The 21,051-nt window shown below is 44.6% G+C and overlaps 1 protein-coding gene across 1 annotated transcript in view; it reads left to right on the plus strand.

Annotated features, from left to right (window-relative positions):
• CDH23 (cadherin related 23) overlaps positions 1-21,051 on the plus strand; it is a 626,459-nt gene that overhangs the window by 283,746 nt on the left and 321,662 nt on the right. Inside the window, exons 8-9 of the mRNA XM_019507822.1 lie at positions 5,190-5,318; positions 15,960-16,038. Of these exons, the coding sequence (XP_019363367.1) occupies positions 5,190-5,318; positions 15,960-16,038 (208 nt within the window). The remainder of the gene's footprint in view (positions 1-5,189; positions 5,319-15,959; positions 16,039-21,051) is intronic.

Genomic DNA, 21,051 nt, shown 5'->3' on the forward strand with positions numbered 1-21,051 from the left:
CAGCAAATTGGCTTAGCAGTTGCACCCAGAGAGTGGTAGTAGACGGATCGTTATCGACCTGGAAGGATGTGGGTAGTGGGGTCCTGCAGGGTTCAGTCCTTGGACCTGTGCTCTTCAATATCTTCATGAGTGACTTGGATGTTGGATTGAAGCGTACTCTGTCCAAGCTTGCAGACAGTACTAAATTGTGGGGTGAAGTGCACACTCCGGAGGGTAGGGAACAATTGCAGGTAGACCTGGACAGGTTAGAAAAGTGGGCAGTACACAATAGGATGCAGTACAACAAGGACAAATGCAGTGTTGCACCTAGGGTGCAAAAATATCCAGCACACCTACTGGCTGGGAAGTGACCCTCTCAGTAGCACAGAAGCAGAAAAGGATCTTGGAGTCATAGTGGACTCCAAGATGAACACGAGTCATCAGTGTGACAAGATCATCAGGAAAGCTAACCGCACTTTATCATGCATCAGCAGATGCATGACAAATAGATCCAGGGAGGTGATACTTCCCTTCTCTGCAACATTGGTCGGACCACAGCTGGAGTACTGCACCTAGTTTTGGGTGCCGTACTTCAAGAAGGATGTTGATAGACTCGAGAGGGTCCAGAGGAGGGCCACTCGTATGGTTAGGGGCTTACAGGACAAGCCCTATGAGGAGAGACTGAGGGACCTGGACCTCTTCTGCCTCCGCAAGAGAAGGCTGAGAAGTGATCTTGTGACCGCCTACAAACTCATTAGGGGGACACAGCAAGGGATTGGAGGTGCACTGTTCATCAGGGCGCCTTTTGGGGTAACAAGGAACATTGGTCACAAACTGACAGCAGATTTAGGCTAGACATCAGGAAAAACTTCTTCACAGTAAGGGCAGCCAGAGTTTGGAATGGGCTTCCAAGGGAGGTGGTGCTGTCCCCTACCTTGGGGGTCTTTAAGAGAAGGCTGGATAGGCATTTAGCTGGGATCATCTGACCCCAGCACTCTTTCCTGCTTAGGCCTGATGATCTGTTGAGGTCCCTTCTGACCCTTACATCTATGAATCTATGAAACAGTGGGTGCATCTTGTTCCTCTGTGAATTTTGCTGTTCATCATAAATGCTCTTAATCATTTCCTGAACGATGCCTAAAGTCACCGGAGCATGGGGTTGAGCCCCTGGAGTGAAGCCATGGCTTGTCTGGCTGCCCCCCCACTGCTCTGCTTGTGGGGAAGCTGGCAGTGCCAGGCTGCACTCTGGGAGCTATGGATGGCCATGGGAGAAGCCACAGCTCATCCAGCTGCTCCCCCTGTGGCAAGGCAGGCAGTGCTGGGCTACACTCCAGCAGTGCTGGGTGCAGGGGCTATGGGAGAATTCGCAGCTTGTCTGACTGCTCCCCTGCAGCAAGGTGGAAGGCGCTGGGAACAGGGGCTCTGCCCTGCCTCCCCTTGTCCAGCTGGTGTGAGGGGGAGTGGGATGTGGGGGCTCTGTCCTACTGCTGCTTGGTCAGCCATGATGGTGGGGGGCGTGATGCAGGCACTACTTGCTCTGGGCAAATGGTGTTGGGAGAGAGGACTCTGCCCTGCCGTTGCTTGTCCACCCGGGACCCGGGGGGTGCGTGGCAGAGGCACTGTGCTGCCTTGGGCAAGCAGCGCACAGCAGCAGAGCCGCTTCGGCCTCCCCATGCCTCCTGGATGAGCCACAGTTTCGCTCCACCCCAGTGAGCAGCAGCAGGGCCTGGCAGGGGCTTGTGCCCTGGATCTGCTTGGGGCTTGGGCTGGCGCTGCTCTGGGTGGGTGGTGGGGGCTATGGGGAATTTTAGGGTAGCTGCAGCCCCCCATAGCCCCTACTCTGCCGCCTGCCCCAGATCCAGGGCACACGTCCCTGCCATGCCCTGCAGCTGCTGCTGCTCAGCAGGGTGAAACAGCAGTTTGTCCGGGAGGCATGGGGAGGCTGGAGCGGCTCTGCTGCCATTCACCACTTGTCTGAGGCAGTGCAGTGCCTCTTCCCTGTGCCTCCCCCCACCCCAGCTGGACAAGCAGTGGCAGGGCAGAGCACTCGCTTCCAGCACCTTCTGCCCAAAGCAAGCAGTGCCTGCATCACCTATGGCGCACATCAGCGGGAGCCACCCCACCCACTTCCTGTGCCCCCCCGCCCTGGCTGGGCAGCACTTGCCCCAGCCCCAGCTGCAATCCTTCCCTTGCTGCAGGGGCATTGATCTGCCTCCCCACACCTCTTCCCTCCCCTCTCCCCCCAACCACAACAAACTTAGCAGCTGGACACAGCTGTGTCCAGCATCATAAAGGCAAAGCCCACATCGGAATGTCAAAACAAGGTGCCAATTTACAAGTGTCTTTAGTGCTGCTCAATGTAATTCGAAATGTCGTAAGTCTAGGACTGCCTGTAGTTGTAGGTTCTCTGCACTACTTACCTCTTCATTTCTGGAAGCAAGCTCAAACCTTGGCTATGAGCACTACCAAAAAGTGTCTTTGGTGAATTCATATGTTAATGCTTTTTTGCTATCTCTGAACCACAGTATTTGCTCAAAAAACGTCCATGATTATAACTGCCACAGTGATGAGGATATGTTGGATATGAGGATGTGCCACAGTTGTGAGGCCAAGGATTGGAACAGAAAGGAATGTTTTGGGAGGGATGAGAGTGGGAATTGAGATGGCACTGACACAAGCAGGGAGTTGAGATGACACTGACATGGGTAGGTTAGATGGGGAGGCTAGCATTGTGCTTGATTATCAGTGTTCTCAATCCCTACTTTAAGCAAAATGCAACAGAGAATCAGAGTACAAGATTTTATTTGAAGAAAAAAGTCCCCAAGTCCAAGAGCGATAGTACCAGAGTGCATGTCAGAAAGGAGTATCCACCAAGGCCATAAATACAGTCATCTGCCAGTTAAGAGGAAAATGGAGAAGAGTTTTGATGACTGTGTTTAAATCAACATTCATTTCCTGGCAATCAGTCCTTACTGCTCTTTAAAACCATTTTGCAGATGTGTGTGGTAATCTCTAATGTTTGCCTTTCACCACCGTGCTTTATAGTTAAGTAACAAATATTATTTTATCTTCCTTTGTATGTCATTTGTTCTGCTCCTTTTTTGTAGAATATGTAACATTTTATCTGGGAAAGGGCTAGAAGAGCTAGTGTCATTATAGGGCTCCGTATGGTGCAGACAAATGCAAGAGAGATCCCAGTACTGCAGATCTCAGTTGATATTGTAAGGGTACTGCTCTGTGGAAGCTCATAAAGATGTCTTGGCAACTGCTCACAAGTTAGTGGATTTTAGATATTCACACCTCAGACAGTGAAGGATAGTGCTGTAAGTCCTGGCCGGAAGTACCTGGACACTGTAGTAAGGATGCTACTTTATTATCTTGAGGCTGCTCAGAGTTTTTTGTCTTACAAATTAAGTGATTATTTGAATCCACACTTTCAGCAGTGAAAAGAGCAGTGAAAAGCACACAATCACTCTCTGCCTCTTGTCTTGAAATGTTCTAGGACTGTTTCTTTTAAAGTCTCTATATAATCATTTTCTTGCCTTCTTGTTCCAATTGCCACTGAAAAACTTTTGGAAACAGTCACCTCACTACAGCACAGGAAACAAGAGAGATATAGTTGTACTGATATAGTTGTACACATCTTTATGATGTTAGAATAATTTTCAGCTTGGACACATTTTTTTATTTCACCTACTGAAATGTAACCCTATCTATTCTACATAAAATGGCAAAATCATAAAATCTTTTTCCCCATGCTGATTGGGTTGTGGGAAAAACTCCTCTTGGATTTGAGTAAATACGGTATTTTGTATTTGTTTGAACAAACTGTATTCCAGCAGTAAAAATAAAACCAAAGGTTGGTGTTTGTGGAGCTCACATAAACAGTAGTATCATGAACTCTTGTTCACCACTCTTGGCAATGCACTAGTAGCTAGCTAACCAAGTGTATGCCCTTAGTTAAAGCTATGAGCACGCTGCACTACAAAATGAAGGTTAGGTTATAGTCGGCAGAAGAAACTCTCTTGGGAGTGATTTAACCCTAGTTGTTCCCAGGTTGTTTTCTCTTGGAGCAGCCATTTTTATTCCAAAAGAAAAAGCCTGAACATGTGTACATTCTTATTTTCTCTTGATAGAACAGCGATTCTCTCTCCCATGAGAAATTGAATGTCTGTACAAGTTCATATGAGCTAGCATCCCTCTGCACGCTTAACCTAGCTAGGACAGGTAACAAGAGCCCTGAAGGTGAAGTGGCATCGGCTTTAGGACATGCTGCTAATCAGATTACAAAACTGTCTACCCTAAATTGCCTTTGCCACAAGAAGTTCTGGCAGCAGAGACAGCTTAATGTAGTAGACACAACCTTGTACTTTGGGTGGCAGACAGCAGGCATCTGGCCAAACTGCATGTAAGCCTGCATGGTCTGGTGGCTGGGCTACAGCAGCTGTGTTGTCAGAGTTCAAAGTGCATTTTGAGAAGGCACCAGTTGCTGAATAGGCTACAGCAATCCACTAAAGCCTTAGGAGTATGTTTATGTGTCTTCAGCAGGTTGCTGGACCATAACAAAAACCTTGCTCTACTCAGCAAAAAGGGACTCTTCTGAGAGCTCTGCTCTTCAGGCAGTGTGAAGAGTTCTACTGCCACAGGACAGCTGGAGATGTGCCAGCAAATCTGTTATACAGACTAGACCCAAATTGACCAGAGATCCTGGGTACAAACTCTGATTGTTAGTATATATCAAAGCCCTTGTTTACCGCGTCTTCACTACTGTTGTTATCTCTGCTACTTAGTTTAAGCTCGCAGAACATGATAGCATATGCTACAACCACACTTTCATTTTGCTGTGTAGGCATACCCTGACACCTCAGTATGAGAGAACAACTTATAGATTGAAATATTTGTAAGCAAAACACTTCCTCCATTTCATTCCAAGCACAATAAAATATATGGCTGTTAGTTAAATTGTAAAGGGTAGATCTGGGACAGAAAAGCATATTATTTTCTATCTTGGAGAGAGAGACTTTGCCAACAATAACTTTGCTGGAGTTTTAAGAAAAAGCGATTTCCAGGAGTATTTATAGAACCTGATGCAGTGTTAGGAAAGATGTTGAGAATCCCTGCCAGTATTGGTCTGAGCCGTTTGATCATTATTGTGTGAGCTAAATTATTGCATTTCCTTTTAATGATGCTTACTCTTCCTTGCTTTTAAGGACCAAGATAAAAACAAGCCCCTGTCCACTCTGGCCAACTTGGCGATCATCATCACAGATGTGCAAGACATGGATCCAGTATTCATCAATCTGCCCTACAGCACAAACATCTATGAGAACTCACCTCCGGTAAGGGCTTCTTCTTCATTCAGATATGTTTCTGTGATGTTGCAATGAGAGAATAAGAGGAGTAGAGATGTAAGGACACTGTATTTTAATGCTGGACGGAGACACCTCTGTCCCTTCTGATACAATGGCTTCTTCCCTTCAGGATGGTTTTGTTGCTTTGTCCTAATTTTTAGTTTGGAAGTGGCATCAAGAAGTCACAAGAAAAAATTAATTTCAGGTTGATCTGAAACAGAAATTGTATTTATTACAAACAAAATCCAAAAAAAAGTATTTGGAAAAATCTGAAGCAAAATGTTTCATTTGATTTTAAGATTGCTCAGCTTTTTAAAAAATCCACCTTTTAATTTTTTTCCTTTTTAAATTTAGGTCAACTTTTAAATAACAAATGCCAAAATAAAAAGTTCACTTTGAAAATTTCTATCTTAAACATTTTGATTTGAAACTTGAAATGAAATGTTCTGACAGCTTCAGTATTTTTTCCAGCATTTTTCTGGCTAAAACTATTTTCCAGATTTACCCAGATTTTTCAGCTTTGGTTCCTCAAAAAGTCCATTTTTCAATCAATTTACTTTTTATCAAAAAAAGAAAAAATAGCTCATTTCTAATCATGGCATATTTTGTGTTCGACAGAAGAAATTGGACAGATAGCAGACCATAATTGTGCTGGTTATGACAGTAGCATCATATCCACTTGCTCTGAAGATATCATGCCTAACACAGGGCGATGTTTTCAGAAGCCTTTGGAACCTTAATACCATTTAAAGTCATTGCTACTTAGGTCAGTTAGGTGTTTTTGGAGATATTTGGCCATAAAGCAGATATATGTAGAGAGAGTGCTTTGTGGTTAGGTCATTCTGTATTATATTTCCATGTTGCATATATTGTCTGTCACCTCTGTAGCCCTGAATTCAAACACCTGGCTTAGCTGTGAGGACAAATTAGTTTGTTCACTTTATCCAGGTACACAATGTAACATTCTATGCAGACAAAATGCTGAGCTCAGCTCTAGCTTCTGTATCTTTGTTCCATTTGAAATATAGGGCCTAGCACATGTGGTGGCAACCTAAAGCAATGAACCATAACAAAAATCAATGGGGTTAGAACCTACCTGCACAAATCTCACTGTGGAAAAGCACTTTTGAAATAGCCACAACAAAAATCTCAAATATATGAAATCACAAGTAATTCACAAATAAATCATCCTCTTCTGCATATGCAGAAACCTGCCACCTCCCAAAATGGCATCATGTAGAAGATCAGTAAATAAATATTGAATATTCTAGGTATGTGCCAAGATAAAAACCATTAGGATCATAAATGTTAGAGAGGGCAAAGAACTATTAGATTATTGATTCTCTCCCTCTGTAGGTTAGAGTGTAGTTTGCTCTAACAGGAGATGTTTTAGATATTTGATCTTAGCCAAGAAGTTGAGACATGATTCAAGCCAAAAGTCAATAGTAATACAAATAGTAACATGAATGACTTGCATGAATACCAGTCATGTTTATAATAAGCAGCTTCTCTAAAATAGAGGAAGAAAAATGTCTATATGCATCTTATTAACAGAAACAAAGAATTATGTGAAGCTACAGAAATGGAAACTCCCCCTGCACATATACCTTCCCCTCAGCATTAAGGATTATAGACTGAATCACCTTCACAGAGTGACCTTGTATCCTGCAAAGGAACATCTTTCAAATTAAACGACAGTATAATAAGATTGAAACTAAATGGGCCCTTCATGTTGATACTTACACTAACCACACATAGCAATTACTCTCAGAACATATACTAAAGTATCAGTGTCTAACCTGAAATATGAGATGCACCTTAAACTAGTGAGTCATAATCTAAATGTTTTCTAGTTTGTTGGAATTCAGTTTCTGTTGGGTCTCTGGCTTCTGCAAAAGGGTCACAACAGAATGCAGGATAAAAATGTGGAAAGGAGGGTTCTAATCCATTGAACCATCTTCATCATCCATAGAAATCAGTGTGAGTGTACAACCTACACTGACTGATTTTCCCTGTCACTTTCTCTACCATCATGCGTGTGCGCATGTGTGTGTAATAGATGGGAGTTCAGAGTGGGCCCTGCTTATGACTGATGACTGCAGCATGACAACCTTAGGAGTCTGTAAAGAGCACAAGAACATGAAAACTGTGTTTAAATTTGCTATCCCACTCTTGCCAGGCAAAAAATGACTCTAGAATTACCAGCCCGGCTTTATTATGATCATCTCCGCCTCTGAATATTTTTTCCTTTCTATATATCTCCAGGGTGTCTGACTAACTCTGACTCGGAGTTTTTGTGACCTAACAGTCTCAACACCTATGAGATCAGCCGACTGGCATGAACTGAATTCTAATACAATAATGAATTATTGTATGCTGAATTAAGAGGTTCCAGTAGAAATTTGTGTTACAAGAGTGATGATTGTGATTAACCATGAGAAGTGATTTGAATGAGTGCTAATAAAGGAACTTTTAGTCTCTTTGGATCTCATGAAATAAAGTGCCTGTCTGCCATCCAGAGATAGTCATGAGGCATGCACGTACTCTGAAAGGTAGCCCAGCAGTTAGGGATGTGAGAAACCCTGCTTCAAGCTCCTGATTTGAATCTTACTCTATAGATCAGGGACTTGGCCCCAGGTCTCCTACATCCCACTCAAATCAGTTATTCTTCCTGGTCTAATGATTCTGGTTCAGTTATCTATAAAATTGGAATAGGTTCAACTGGGAAGACAGATGAGAGGTGGCCAAGAACAGCCAGCAGTATGGCAGTTAAGGTGCTTACTTGGCATGTAGGAGAACCAGGTTCAAGTCCATGGCTTGAATCTGCCATAGGCAGGACTAGAATTGTGGTCTCCTCCATCCCAGGTGGTTGACCTGACTCCTCAGTTATTGCCTGTTATGAGTAGGTTGAGGCATGCTTACTCTTTGATTCTGACCAGAAATCTCATCCTTCTCCTGCTGCAGCTAGTAGGTACAGTCCCATGGAAAGTGGTCCTTTTGACAAATCTCCATTTTCTGATGAAAACCCATTTTCATCAGCTTTGCCTCTAATATCTGACATGGAATAGAAACTGTCACACTGTATGTTGGTTTTGTTATGTTAAAGGATACACCTAGAGTTTTGAATGCAACACCTGGACTCATTTCTCTGTCATAAAATGGACATCCACAATGTCCAGTTGACGTTGCGTGTACTCTGGCTTGAAGCGTGCATTTTTTGGCACACTGGGTTAGTAAATGAGATCAGTGCTATTGTGCTTTTAAGGTTAGAACAACTTGTGTGAGATTTTTCCCTGGCCTTTCTACCTCTGTCTGTGTCTCTCTCTCTTTATCTATGGTACCCAGCATGTCTGTGTTTCTCTATCTATGTATCATGCAAGAATACCTAATCTAGAGTGTATTATTACCTAATAAAATCCTTCTTATATGGGATTATTGTATCAAATTTTAATTTCCTCACTCGAGTAACAGCATGTCAGCCAGCCCGTCACTGAAGAGCCGATAGAAGGTGAAAGAAGTGGATAAACTGCAGCAAATTACTGCAAACAGATCCCTATCAGCCTTTTGACTGGAATTGACTGGAATTAAGGAGTGAGAAATAGGATTTTTTTTGCCTAAGAATCTGCTGTGGCAGATTTCTTAAGGGGCCTCCCTCCCCCTCCCACTGACTCCTCCTGCCGTGACACTGGGCTATGGTTCGCCTTTCAAGTCTTTAATCCTGTAATAGAAGATTGGGCGGGGGGGAAAGGAAAGGAAAGGAAAGAAGTGTTACTGTGGTTCTTATTTTTTCTGAGACCAGGGTACTATAGCACAATTCAAAAGAATTTTTTGCCCATGCTTTTTTTCAAACCTGTGAAGAAAGAAGACATTTTCCTCACTATTTAGAATTCATTATTATTATTCTCCCATGTTCGTGCGGGAAAATTGTCTTCCCATGAGTTATTGCTTATTTTTTCTTGATGCAGTGTGTATTTCCAATGGATAATACAAATCTCCCAGAGTACACAAACAAGCCAAACCAAAATGTCCTAGAGCTACAGTAATGCCTGGTACTTGTGGTACGTAGTACTTTTCATCTTCAAAATGCTTTGCAAATATTAATCCTCACAACCTCCATATATCAATAAGTACCAGCATTGTTTTACAGACAGGTAAATGGAAGTTTTAGGAAAAGGATTTTCCCATAACTAGATAGAGGAATCCAAATCTGATTTAGGAATTTCAGGCTCCCATTTCTGTGCTTAGATCACCACTCATTCAATGATTATCATCCAGGACTCATAGGGACTACTCTTCTAGGAAAAAACATGGGAAGGAAATCACTCCCTTAAGAGACAAATTGACGCCACAAAAATTCTGGTATCCCAGACAGTCACTGACAACAGCAACAGGGACCAAGACTCAGTCATTTTTAGTCCCTAATTGGGCTTTCAAAGGTAACTGGAAGTGTTCTTTATTGCTACGTAGCACACTTAAAATATAATTCTCTTAAAATATAATTAAAATACTGTTAATTCCTCACCACCCCTAAGGCAGGCAAGGTTCTTTGGGTAAATCCGATATCCTTTATTAGACCAACTAAAATAGCTAGAAAAAAATCTTTGCAAGCTTCCTTAGACCAACATGGCTACAATTGCCACCCCTAAAAAATTCAGTGCGTTAAAGTAGTATTGTAGAAGCAGTGCCAGCTTTGCCCTAGAGTATCAGTAGCTCTCAGTTAATTCCTTCTTATAATATTTTCAGCCCATCAGCATGAACACTTTATTAAAAGCTCAGGGTTTTTATTAAAAAAGGATTTATTTACCCCCCACTCCTCACCCAAACCATCAGAGTTTGTTTGGATAATGTAAAATTCTTCATTATTATTATTTTTTTAAGCATAGAGCTGTTTCAGATTATTGGTTTTTAAATCTTTCCTTTCCTTCTTCCCTTGTGAGGGAAGGTTATTCTATGTTCCTGCATTGCACTTGCATTTTTCCCTCCACCACTCTGAGGCCTGTTTTGGTCACTCTCCTTGATTCACAGGTAGGGTGTTATTCACTGTAAGAACATCAAGATTCTTCATGAGTAGCCGCACTCCCCAGAGTACCAGACAGGTGCATGTATGTTCCCCACCTGCATATGTGCAGACCATGAGTCACCTTAGGAGCGTCAGTGAGTAAACAGAATAATTGTAAAGAGTTCTGTCTGGTGACAGCAGCAAAATTCCCTCCAACTTAAAGATGAGCCCAGCCTGCCTGCCTGTCTGCTTCTGGAGGTTAAAGATAGCTTCCTGGGAAGTGAGTCCTTCACCCTGTGGTGGTCTGCCTGGGCAAAGTTATGGTGGCAAGGACTTCATCAAAACTATAGGGTTATAGTGAGAGACCCTTCAACCTTTCCGTTTACTGGACAGCATTAATTTAGCTCCCTCCCAGCTCCCTTTGCTTAGCTACCTAAACCTGTGTACCAGCAGGGTAGGTGATAAATGCTCTGCAGTTGAGACTATTTCTCAGGTGCTTGGAGATGACCTCAGGTCATGCGTAGATATTCATGTTTCATTTCATGCCCTTTCGCCTATCTTAATTGAAACTAGACATTTAAGGCCTGAGCCACAGCCCACTGAATTCAGTGCAAAGGCTTCTATTGCCTTTTATGCAGTTTTGATCAGGCCCTTGGTAGGGGAGGTGCAGACTTCTGAGAGTTTGATTCCATTACTTGCATAGATTTTGAAAGCGTCATATGAACAGAGTTGCAAGAAAAATGAAATCCCAGCAGGGCTGTGAATGGAAACCTAAGTGGATGGCAATTCCTGGCTCTGCTGTGGGTTCTAGGAAGTGGGTGCCTGGACAGGATGGGTTTCAGGCCATATCCACTATGGCAGGGGCTTTCAACCCTTTTTAACTAGCGTATCCCTTCTGGTGGCAGTGGCCGGACATTGATGTGGGGCAATGGCCCGGTCAATTGTGCATTGCCCACCACCAGCCCATGGAGCCGCACATGCAACCAGCTGTGGAAAAGTGGTGTGCAGCAGCAGCATGGGGTGGTGGGTGGCTTCTGTATGCTAGCCCCCTCCCCACATCCCTTGTGGCCAACCAGGCAGCACCTGTGCAGCCTGCAGAGAGGCGCCACTGCTCTCATTCCCCCCAGTCTTGCTCCTGGGAGGCAGCGGCACAGGGTGGTGGGTGGAGGCAGCAGCTGCCGTGTGTGAGCTGCCCTGCCCCACATCCACTACAGAAGGGTACCTCCTTGCTGCCAGCTATTGCCGATGGCAGTGGCTAATCAGGAGAGTGAGCTGGGGTGGGAGGTGCCCTGGTGTGCTGCGTGGGGCCAGCAGCTCCTGGCGTGCCCCCCCCTCCCCCTCCCCTGGGTAAGAGGCAACATGTGGGAATGTGCCATGGGAGATGCTGCCGCTATGCCTTCAGGCCCGCTCTGTCCCCACCCACCTGCCTGTATCCCCCACAACATAAGTACCCCAGGGTACACATACCTGAGGTTGACAACCCCTGCATTATAGCATTTCTTTCACTATTGAGGGTAAAGCATAAGCTGCTTTCAGCAGGCACAAGAAAGTATTTTATAAGCAATTGTGGAGACTTGTTTATAAGGGAAAAGGGTTTGACCCATAGTTCCACAGACAGTTCTGTGAAGCCAGTTTTTTGGGTAAGCCCTACCATCCAGGGGTTGGCCAGTCCTTTAATCCTTGTAACTAGAGTTGTGTGCCGTGTGGACAACTCTTTGGCTCTCACAGCTGGGTTTTTCCAAACATAATTTCCAAAACCCTCACAGCAGAATCCGCACCTTTATCTCTGGCAATAAACATCCAACTTGGCACCCACAGAAGGTGGCTTTCCATAAGACAAACCCACACCAAAATAAACAGGCCCATTGCTATTCCAAGGCCATCACTAAGCCCACCGGCTCCTGCAGCTGTCTTCCCTTTGAAATGTACAGCACAGCTAGTGACACTTATCATTCTGAGATGCTCTGTCTCTTTTGACAGGCGATGAGTGAACTGTCAGATAGGCCAGCACCTTTACCCATTGCCTTTGGAATGGAGAAGTACTTTGGTTTGCCAATGAGAAAATAGGGGCTCACATCGCTCTTACAGGAATGGTAAATCATGGTATAATGCATTTGGGAAGTGAATACTGAATTTTCTACCTAGAAGTCTCCCCTTTCTCTTTCCCCTTTCCTCTTTTCACCTTTCTTCCCTTGCCTTTTTAAATCCCAGCTCTTGTCTCCCATCTGCCCATTTTCCCTTTTTCCTAGTGCTTGTAATACCATCTTCGGTTGTACTTGCTGGTTTGGAAAACACAATTACCACTTGTGATTTAGAGGCTCTCTTGTGGCTGGCGGGGTCCAGCAGCTCAGTGCTGCTCAAAGGTCAATGACCCAGGATTTATGGTTAATGCTCTCAGATAAAAGTGCAGATTTACTTAAGGAGTCTACTGAAATGCCCTAGGAGATTGGGAAGAGAAATCTATACAGGCCAAAGAACTTCCCCTTTATTACAGCCAGTTCCAGATTTTCTCTGTTCTTCCTATCAGTGCCTTGTGTTGTCTAAGTACAGATGTGAAAGGGGGAGGATGGAGAATGGGGGGAGGACAGTTGGGTGACTGAAAGTCTCTGCATTTTTGCAGGTGAAGCACTCTCAGTAGTTTCCCTAAGCTTATCCAAGGATTATTATTTTCCTGTCACAGGATTCTTCCAGTATTCATAGCAGCAACTTTTTGTCTAGTAAGCTTCAGTTTTGTTAGTCCAGGGTATTTATGTACCTTCTGCATATGCGCGCGCGCACACGCGCGCACACACACACACACACGCGCGCATTTAGACATTGACAAACTTGTGGTCAGGTATCCTGATGTGTACATCATTGTGTACAGATGCTTCCAGGTATGCAGACTGATGCTTAGGTAAACATGCATATGTAGGTACACCCCTTTGTATTCACAGGCGCATGTTGACACCTACACCTGTTGACACCATCAGGGACACAATTTGTTTATATATGAATGCACACTCTGTGGCACTCATGTACACACCCTCAGTCATGAATGTACCCAGGCAAGATTTCATACAGCTCATGAAAAAAAACTTCATAGTTGTAAAGAAAAACTGAAGCAGCAAGGTTGGGTGAATGAAAAAGGGAAATTTGAATGGCTCCAACCTTTGGCCTTCAGCTGATGAATGGCAACATCAGTGTGCTGGTGCCAAGGCTAACATGCTGTCAGGTTTCCTCATTAGACATGCAAATACCAATGCTGACATTTTCAGGGCAAAATAAAATGCCATTTCACCCCCTCACTTTCAATAAACCAATGAAAACAGAACAGCTTTAAGTCATAAACATGTTCACACTACATTAATTGTTATTTTGCATGTGAGGAGAGAGAGAGGGAATGCATGCACATATGAGCTAAATGACATCCTTGGGAGTCAAGCCAGCGTGAGAGGAGCCCAAGCTATTGAACTGACAGAAGCAAATAACATTTTTATCTTGAAAACTAAGCTAATCTCTGGTCAGTTCTTGGCCCTTCCCAGTTTGTTTTACATGAGATTCTTGGGCTTGTTGATATTTTTGGCTTCTGACGGGGCTGCAAGTCACACAACTTTCCTGAAGGAGCTAGTGTAAAAGGCCGTCTGCTGACTGCTCTGACAGTTACAGGGGCAACCAACCGTAGGCTGACCCCTTTCCAAGCTGCGTTCTGACCCCTTGTTCTGTCTATAGTTTTCGATTAAAAACGTAACAAATCTTTGCAGTTCTCCCAGTCAATCACATAGCTGGCCAGCCCTGACCAGCAGGAGTATCTCTTATCGCCAAGAGTGCCTCATTCAGAGAACAGGGAAGGGAAAAACCAAATCAAGACTGAAAATCAAATGGATAGGTAGAATCTGTGTGTTGACCATTGTGGAGATGTAGGGTGAAAAAAAACCTATTGCCTTGAGGGATACGATGCCTGAAGCCACAACCTGAGGAAATTATTGCTTAATGGAAGTCCCTTCTCTAAAATTAAGGAGTATATAATTTTCCTTGTAAACTAAAAACTCCTAGCTATAATACTCTTTTTGCTTTAGCTGTACTGTAGCTCTCTTTACCCTCTGCTGAAATTTCTGTTTTAGCTCCCAAGGTTTAGTGACCCCCAAATTCAAGCACTAATAGCAACAATCACCTTGCTGACCAAGCTTCAAATTCATCTGCTATTGGTAGGTGACAAGAGACAGTGAAAATTAGTTCGGTGGTGTCATGATTTGCCCACCTTTGCAAAACTAGCACATTCATCTCAATCCACTCAGGAGACCTTGTAGATTAGAGGTTACATTTGGCTTAGTTCTCTCCTGGGACTTAAGGGTCAAAACTCAAGTGTGTTATCAGAGCTTTGTGGGAGCACAGGCTTTGAATAGCAACAGGAAGGGGTGGATCTAGAGGGGTGTGATGGGCCATGCAAAATTTCACTGGGTGTTTTGATTCGACACTGTTTCGACTCATTTTGAGTTCAAAACAGTGAAATTGAATGGAAATGAAGGGCTTCGAAACAGCCTTGAAACAAAATGAGGCTAGTCGAAACATTTCAAAAGTGTCCCTCCCCAGCACTAGACCAGGCTGGGAAAAGGAACTCCCCCCCGCTGGGCTGAGTTCCTTTCCCCAGCCCGATCAGAGCAGTGGGGAGGGGAACTGGGCGATCAGGCTCAGTTCCCTTCCCCAGCTCCCTGGTCCCAGGCAGCACCGGCTTCCCTCCCTCATCCGGCAGGCAGATTGGGGGTCCACAGCCCCAGGAGGACTGGCACAGCCCCCGCAGCCCTCCCGAGGTTGTGGGCCCCTTTTCTACCTCCTGGATGAGAGAGGCTTTTTTGAGCCTCCCCATTATAGCGTATGGGCAAAACATCGAAACAGCGTCACTATTTCGACAAAACGAAACGGAACAGCGGTTTCGAATCAAAATGAAATTCAAAATGAAACTCTGTTCCCTTGGAGCCTCAAAACTCAATTTGAATCGGAACGGTGCTGTTTTGCAGAGCCCTAGGTCACATCCCCCTTTGGCTGTGTGCTGTCTCCTGCTGGGAGCTCTTTGCATGCCATGAGCTCTGTGAGCTCACTGGCTTGTTGGCACAGTGTCTTCCCAAAGTACCTGCATGCATGCAACTGCAGAGCGCAGAGAGTATGTGGTCACCCTACTCCTCTCTTCTCTTCTTTCCCCTTGGTGAATTCAGCAGTGGGAAAAGAAGGGATGAGAGACTGGCAGTAGAACATCCCCATCACTGTAATCCTGGATTCGCCCATGACAACAGGTGTTGCAGGTCAGAAATAAGGTGCTTTGGCATAGCTGTATCTGGAGGCTTGCATAGGCCTTTCCTGCAGTGTCTTGTGCTGCCCATGTATAGCACCTGACCTTCAGCAAGACTCTAACAATTAAAAAAATACATTAGCAGTGAATTTCAGCTGTTAATCTTAGCGTGTAGTGCATCCTTGGAGATGCAGAAGTGCTCTTATTCCCATACTCTGAGAGCAGGTGAGATAAATCTTATGAACTGTAGAAATGAAGTTTGAGCAGAGTTTGTAAACATCCTGCAGCGTGATAAAGGACATGGATATGATGTAGGAGAAATTTTACAGTGCTTGAGACATTTAATCCTGCTTTCCCTCCATAGGGTACAACTGTGCGCATGATAACGGCAATTGACCAAGACAAAGGACGGCCCAGAGGTATTGGATACACCATTGTCTCAGGTAAGTCATGGAAATAACGTAAGTTCACAAAGCAGATGAGGGACGAACTGGCCTTGCAATGGATATTTATTTATGTACTGCCCATACTAGGGAAATGATATTTTACAAACTACCTTCTTAACTGTGCTGTCTCTAATTAGTTCTTTCATTTCAGTAATTGCTGATTTCTCATAGCAAGCTGGTATAACCGAAAGCTTTCATCTTTCTAAAGAGCCTCTGTTACCTTCAGTGATGTCCCAATCCGTTGTTAGTGACATTTCCATTCCCTTGAGTGGAAACAGTTACTGTATGCAGAATTTGCCAATGTTTTGTATTGAAGCCTTTCAGCTTTAATAGTGTACATGCTGTGCAAAAGATGTGTGCATTCTTCCACAGTGGCAGTGCACAGCTCAGGTAACACTGCTTTGTTTGGATGTGTTGCTGACTAATATCATATGCCTTTCACCTTTCTGAATTCATTCTACTAGCTTAAGGCTGAATGTAGTTTGCCTGATACCTACTAACAGTCCTGCAAGGGGATTAGGAGAGCCGTAAAGCATTTTAGCATTACAGTGGTGCTTTTAGAGAGAGACTATGCGTACATCTACGTTGGCTCCACATCACTTGAAACTGCTGCCAAAAAGTAAGTTCCACCCACCTACTTTACACTCTCCAGACCTGGAAATGCAGCAGTAGGGTTGATCCTTGGCACCTCTCCCTTCCCTCTGCCTCCTATGGCTAGTCATAAAACAATGTTATTAGTTCAGATGTTTATTATTTCTTTAACTGTGTCTGTAATAACATTAATCACCCACTGATTCACTCCCATGTTTTTTCAGGACTTCAGTGTTCCTTAGCAATCCCCCTTCCAAGTATTGACATGGTCAGACTCTGCTTAGCTTGGAGATCTAGCAGATCTGAAAAGGCTGGAAAAGCCAAAGCATTTTTTAAAATTAATATGAAACTGGAAAGGAGTTAAGTGAAAAGCGGAGTCCTGGCCTTCACTTTTCACCACCCACACCCTTTAATTCTGCTTGTACACAACACCTCTGGAAGGACGGAATGATTCATTGCACAATACATATTTCTGAGACTGCTGTCATCTTCAGTACGTCTTCTCTTTGGTCATAAGGCATTCTCCATGCTCCAGAAAGTGACTTCTTTTGTAAGAACCTTCTCTAGTTCCCGCCCAGAAAGCTCACCTACATAGGTGCCATGCAGATAGTTCTAAGGAAATATGTATTGCCAGAGGCATATCGAACAAGCTTGCACTCTGAGCAAACCTCTGATAGTGAGGTGAGAAGAATGTGGGCTGTCAGTTTTGTCTGTCTATCCACCCCTGGCTGTGGCTGCTGCTGCAGCAGCTGCTAGTGGTATGGTATTCCTGCACCTGCCTGCTTCCTGCTATGGCAAGATTCCCTGGACTCACCTTTCCACTGCCGCCTCTAAGCTGCTACCTTGGGCTGGTATTCCCCTAATTACACTGCTGGTTATTGCCATGTACTTCTCTCCAGCTGGCCCCAGTGTTTTCTGTAGTCTTCTAGTTTCAGGGGCCACTTTTCATCTTCTTTCTCCCTTGCTTCCTGGGACACTTTTGTGGTGAGTAAAGTGTCACAGAAATTGGCATCACACCAGAGAAGCTGGAAAGCTGGACAAAAACTTCCTGACAAAACAACATTCCATTGGAAAATACCAGTTCTTTTGTTCAAAATAAGTCTGGTTTGATGAATTTTCATCAAGTCCAAGGCAGGGTTCCACGGGAGCCTTGAGTTCCTGACAGACTGCCCCAGGGCTGGGACATAGGTTTCTAGATGTTTGCAATAGAGCCAGGTGTTCTGGACGTACATGACCTCCATTCTGGAGCAGTCCTCTGGCAGATCTATTCCAGAGAAGCTGGGGCAATCAGCTTGGTGGGTATATCCTGGAGGCATGGTTCTGGGGCAGACCTATCAGGCAAACTGTCCCAAGTTCAGGGACCTTGCAGTTCTCAAATCTGTGGCTCCGAGGCTGATCAGGAAACCAGAGCTTCCAGCCTCTTTGCTTTGGAGCTAGGGGCTCAGAATTATAGAAAGTTTGAAAGCCCTTGAGCCCTGGCTCCAACTGGAGCACAGCTTCTAGCTCTGCAGCAGTGAGCCTGGAAGAAGTTTCCTGTCTTGTTGCAGAGCTCAGCCTGGGAGCCTGGAAGTTCTCAGGCAGACTTGGGCATAGTCTGTGGAGTGAGGTAGCCAAGCTGCTGGATCTCAGGAGCCCATCAGCTGCTCATTAAAATGGAAGTGCTCATCAGTTTCGCTGCTGATCAAAGCAGTTGTGGAACTGACAAGCCTGTGGATTTCATGGGGCAGCTGTAGGATGTGGGGAGCTATTTCTTTTCAGAAGCACATTGTTATGGTATTTTTATTGCAGTGTTCTCACAATTTGCGGTTCTCTGGAATTGCCAAAAGTTTTGGTTTCAGTTCAGTTAATTTTAAAACGTTAATGCAAGCTGGAAAAACCCTGATGGGCTAGCCATGTGGTATGCAGGGATAGGTTATCTCAGTTTTTCATGATATGCACCATTTGAGTAGTTTGTGGGAAGTTGTAAAAATCCTTGTCCTCCCTAAAATGACTGTTGTTTACTGCATTTGCTAACAGTTCCTAGCCTAATCCTCACACTGGATTCTAGACTTATTTTCCCAGTTTCTGTCTCAAAGTATCATTTCAAATACTCTTTAATTTTTGTCTGCACCTTAATGAGCATAAAGGACAAGGTGATCTGAGTCTGGCTTTCATGTCATTTGACCCTGGCTAGAAGTATTAATTTGCATCCAGATCAATCTGTCTTTAAAGATACCGGGATTAGGCATTTTTATAATTCCCTTTTAACTTTATTCTAATATGTATTCAGTCTGAATTAACTGACACAGTCACCTGATCACTCTCACACATGTACTAATCAGGAAAAATGTTGGTGATGTCTTTTTAGTGATATAGATATTTGATCCCTAAAAACTGAACAGGGACCAAGAATTACCTTTGCAGAGGTCACCAGCCAACCTCCAGTTAGCAGACTTTCAACAAGCTGCTTATTTGCACTGCATTAGAACCTAAGTATGACCTAACCATGAAAGCTACGTTATCCTGTTGCTCCTCTCCTGAGAACCATGCTGTAGGCTAGACTTGTATAATGCCATTTTCTAAGTGCTTTTCAATATATAGCTATTAGATTTAATGCTCTCCACTGGTGTGGCTGTTGAGTTATGTCTTGGAATAAACATGTATTTGGGTTTCCCTCCTCTTGTTCCTAAATGGCTGCTTTTCTTTCCATTCCTTTCATGATTTTCTCTGTGGCCAGGCTGCATTCTGGACATCTCAGGATTTTTGCCTTTTTGGTTTTGCTGTCACTAAGCTTTTGGAGGAAATTTAACATTAGCGTTAGCAATCTAGGGAGCACGAGTATAGATGACACCAGTACTCATGTTTTACCTGCTTGGTCAGTTAGCTGTTCTCCAAGGAAAATTAGGCAAATGCGGTGGTAAACACATTAACACTTCCCTTTATAATAGAGGCTTCCAGTACAATAATGGGGTAGTACGTTTCCACCGAAGTCCAGTGCAGATGCAGCACTTACACAGTAGCTCACATTCCTACTGCTTGTGACTGCCTGCTATATTTGCCTTGTCATATGGAAATTCTGATCATACATTCTCTCCTTCCCATGCAGGATGCAATGTGCTTCTAAAATCAACTTTCCTGAAACCATGTCAGTAACTAACATTTGAATGCTTTAGGCCTGAGTGAAGCTTTTAACACGAACAGGGCATTTCTGGTTCCTCACTTCCTTGAGGTATATTCTATAATTACTGTCGTCAGAAAGGAAGTCAGGATGCAGACACTTGACAACGATTTAGTTATGAGCCCCACTTGACATGTTCCCTTTGCTGCGGGGGACTCCTAGACTTCTGCAAGTTCTTTGGTGTGGCCTGGTTCTGTCACAGCACCAGTCTTTTTTTTTGAATTTTGATGGACTTTTTGTGACAGAAGTATTTTTAATAGCTCTTATATTTTTCCTCAACTTGGTGACTGTTTTAAATGAACACCATCCTTGGGCAGTTGTAGGGGTGGTTCCAGGAGAGGGGCAATACTGCAGACACAACCCCCTTCTGCTGCCACTGTCCCTGATTGACCATGGTGCAGGGAGAGCCCCATACCTGCTCCTGCCTCACTCCAGCTATGGACTCTGACTGCACAGGGTGCCAGCTTCAGCAGAGGACAGTGGTGAAGGGCAGGGTTCATCTTTCTGCACCTGCTGCTCCCCCACTGGTGAGGAGCAAGTGCCGGAAGGAAGAATATCCCCTCTACTGCTGCAGTTCTTTCCAGCTGACACAGGCATGAGGGAGCCCCACAACTTCTCCTGCTGCACTCCAGCCATGAGCTGCTGGGAGTAGCTGTGTAAAGAGCCAGGCTTGGCCTTGGGACAGCAGCATGGGTGTGTAGGTCCCTCCTTCCATTGCCTCCTTCCTCCCAGCCAGCAAGGGCACTACAGAGGAGGGAAGGACCAGGCACAGAGCAAGTACTGGCAGAAGGAACATGTACCTGTTGCTGCTGTTCCTGGCTTAGGCTGGCTCCCTGCAGTGTGTGGCTGGAGCAGGGCTTCATAGATTTCGTAGACATTAGGGCTGGAAGGGACCTCAGAAGATCATCGAGTCCAGCCCCCCGCCCAAAGGGCAGGAATTCAGCTGGGGTCATAGGATCCCAGCAAGATAAGCATCCAATTTACTCTTGAAGGTGTTCAGTGTAGGTGCTTGAGCCCCCTCTGATGGCAGGCTGTTCCAGACTTTGGGGGCTCAGACAGTAAAGAAATTCTTCCTTATGTCCAGCCTGAAATGGTCTTGCAGTAGTTTATGACCATTTGACCTCATTATCCCTTGGGGCACTCTGGTGAACAAATGCTCTCCCAGATCCTGGTGGTCACCCCGATAAACTTATAGGTGGCTATCAGATCACCTCTGAGCCTGCGTTTTTCCAGGCTAAAGAGCCCCATGGCTCTCAGCCTGT

Source organism: Gavialis gangeticus, unplaced genomic scaffold, assembly GCF_001723915.1.
Source record: "Gavialis gangeticus isolate Ggan-Ray unplaced genomic scaffold, GavGan_comp1, whole genome shotgun sequence".
NCBI classification, from domain to species: domain Eukaryota; kingdom Metazoa; phylum Chordata; order Crocodylia; family Gavialidae; genus Gavialis; species Gavialis gangeticus.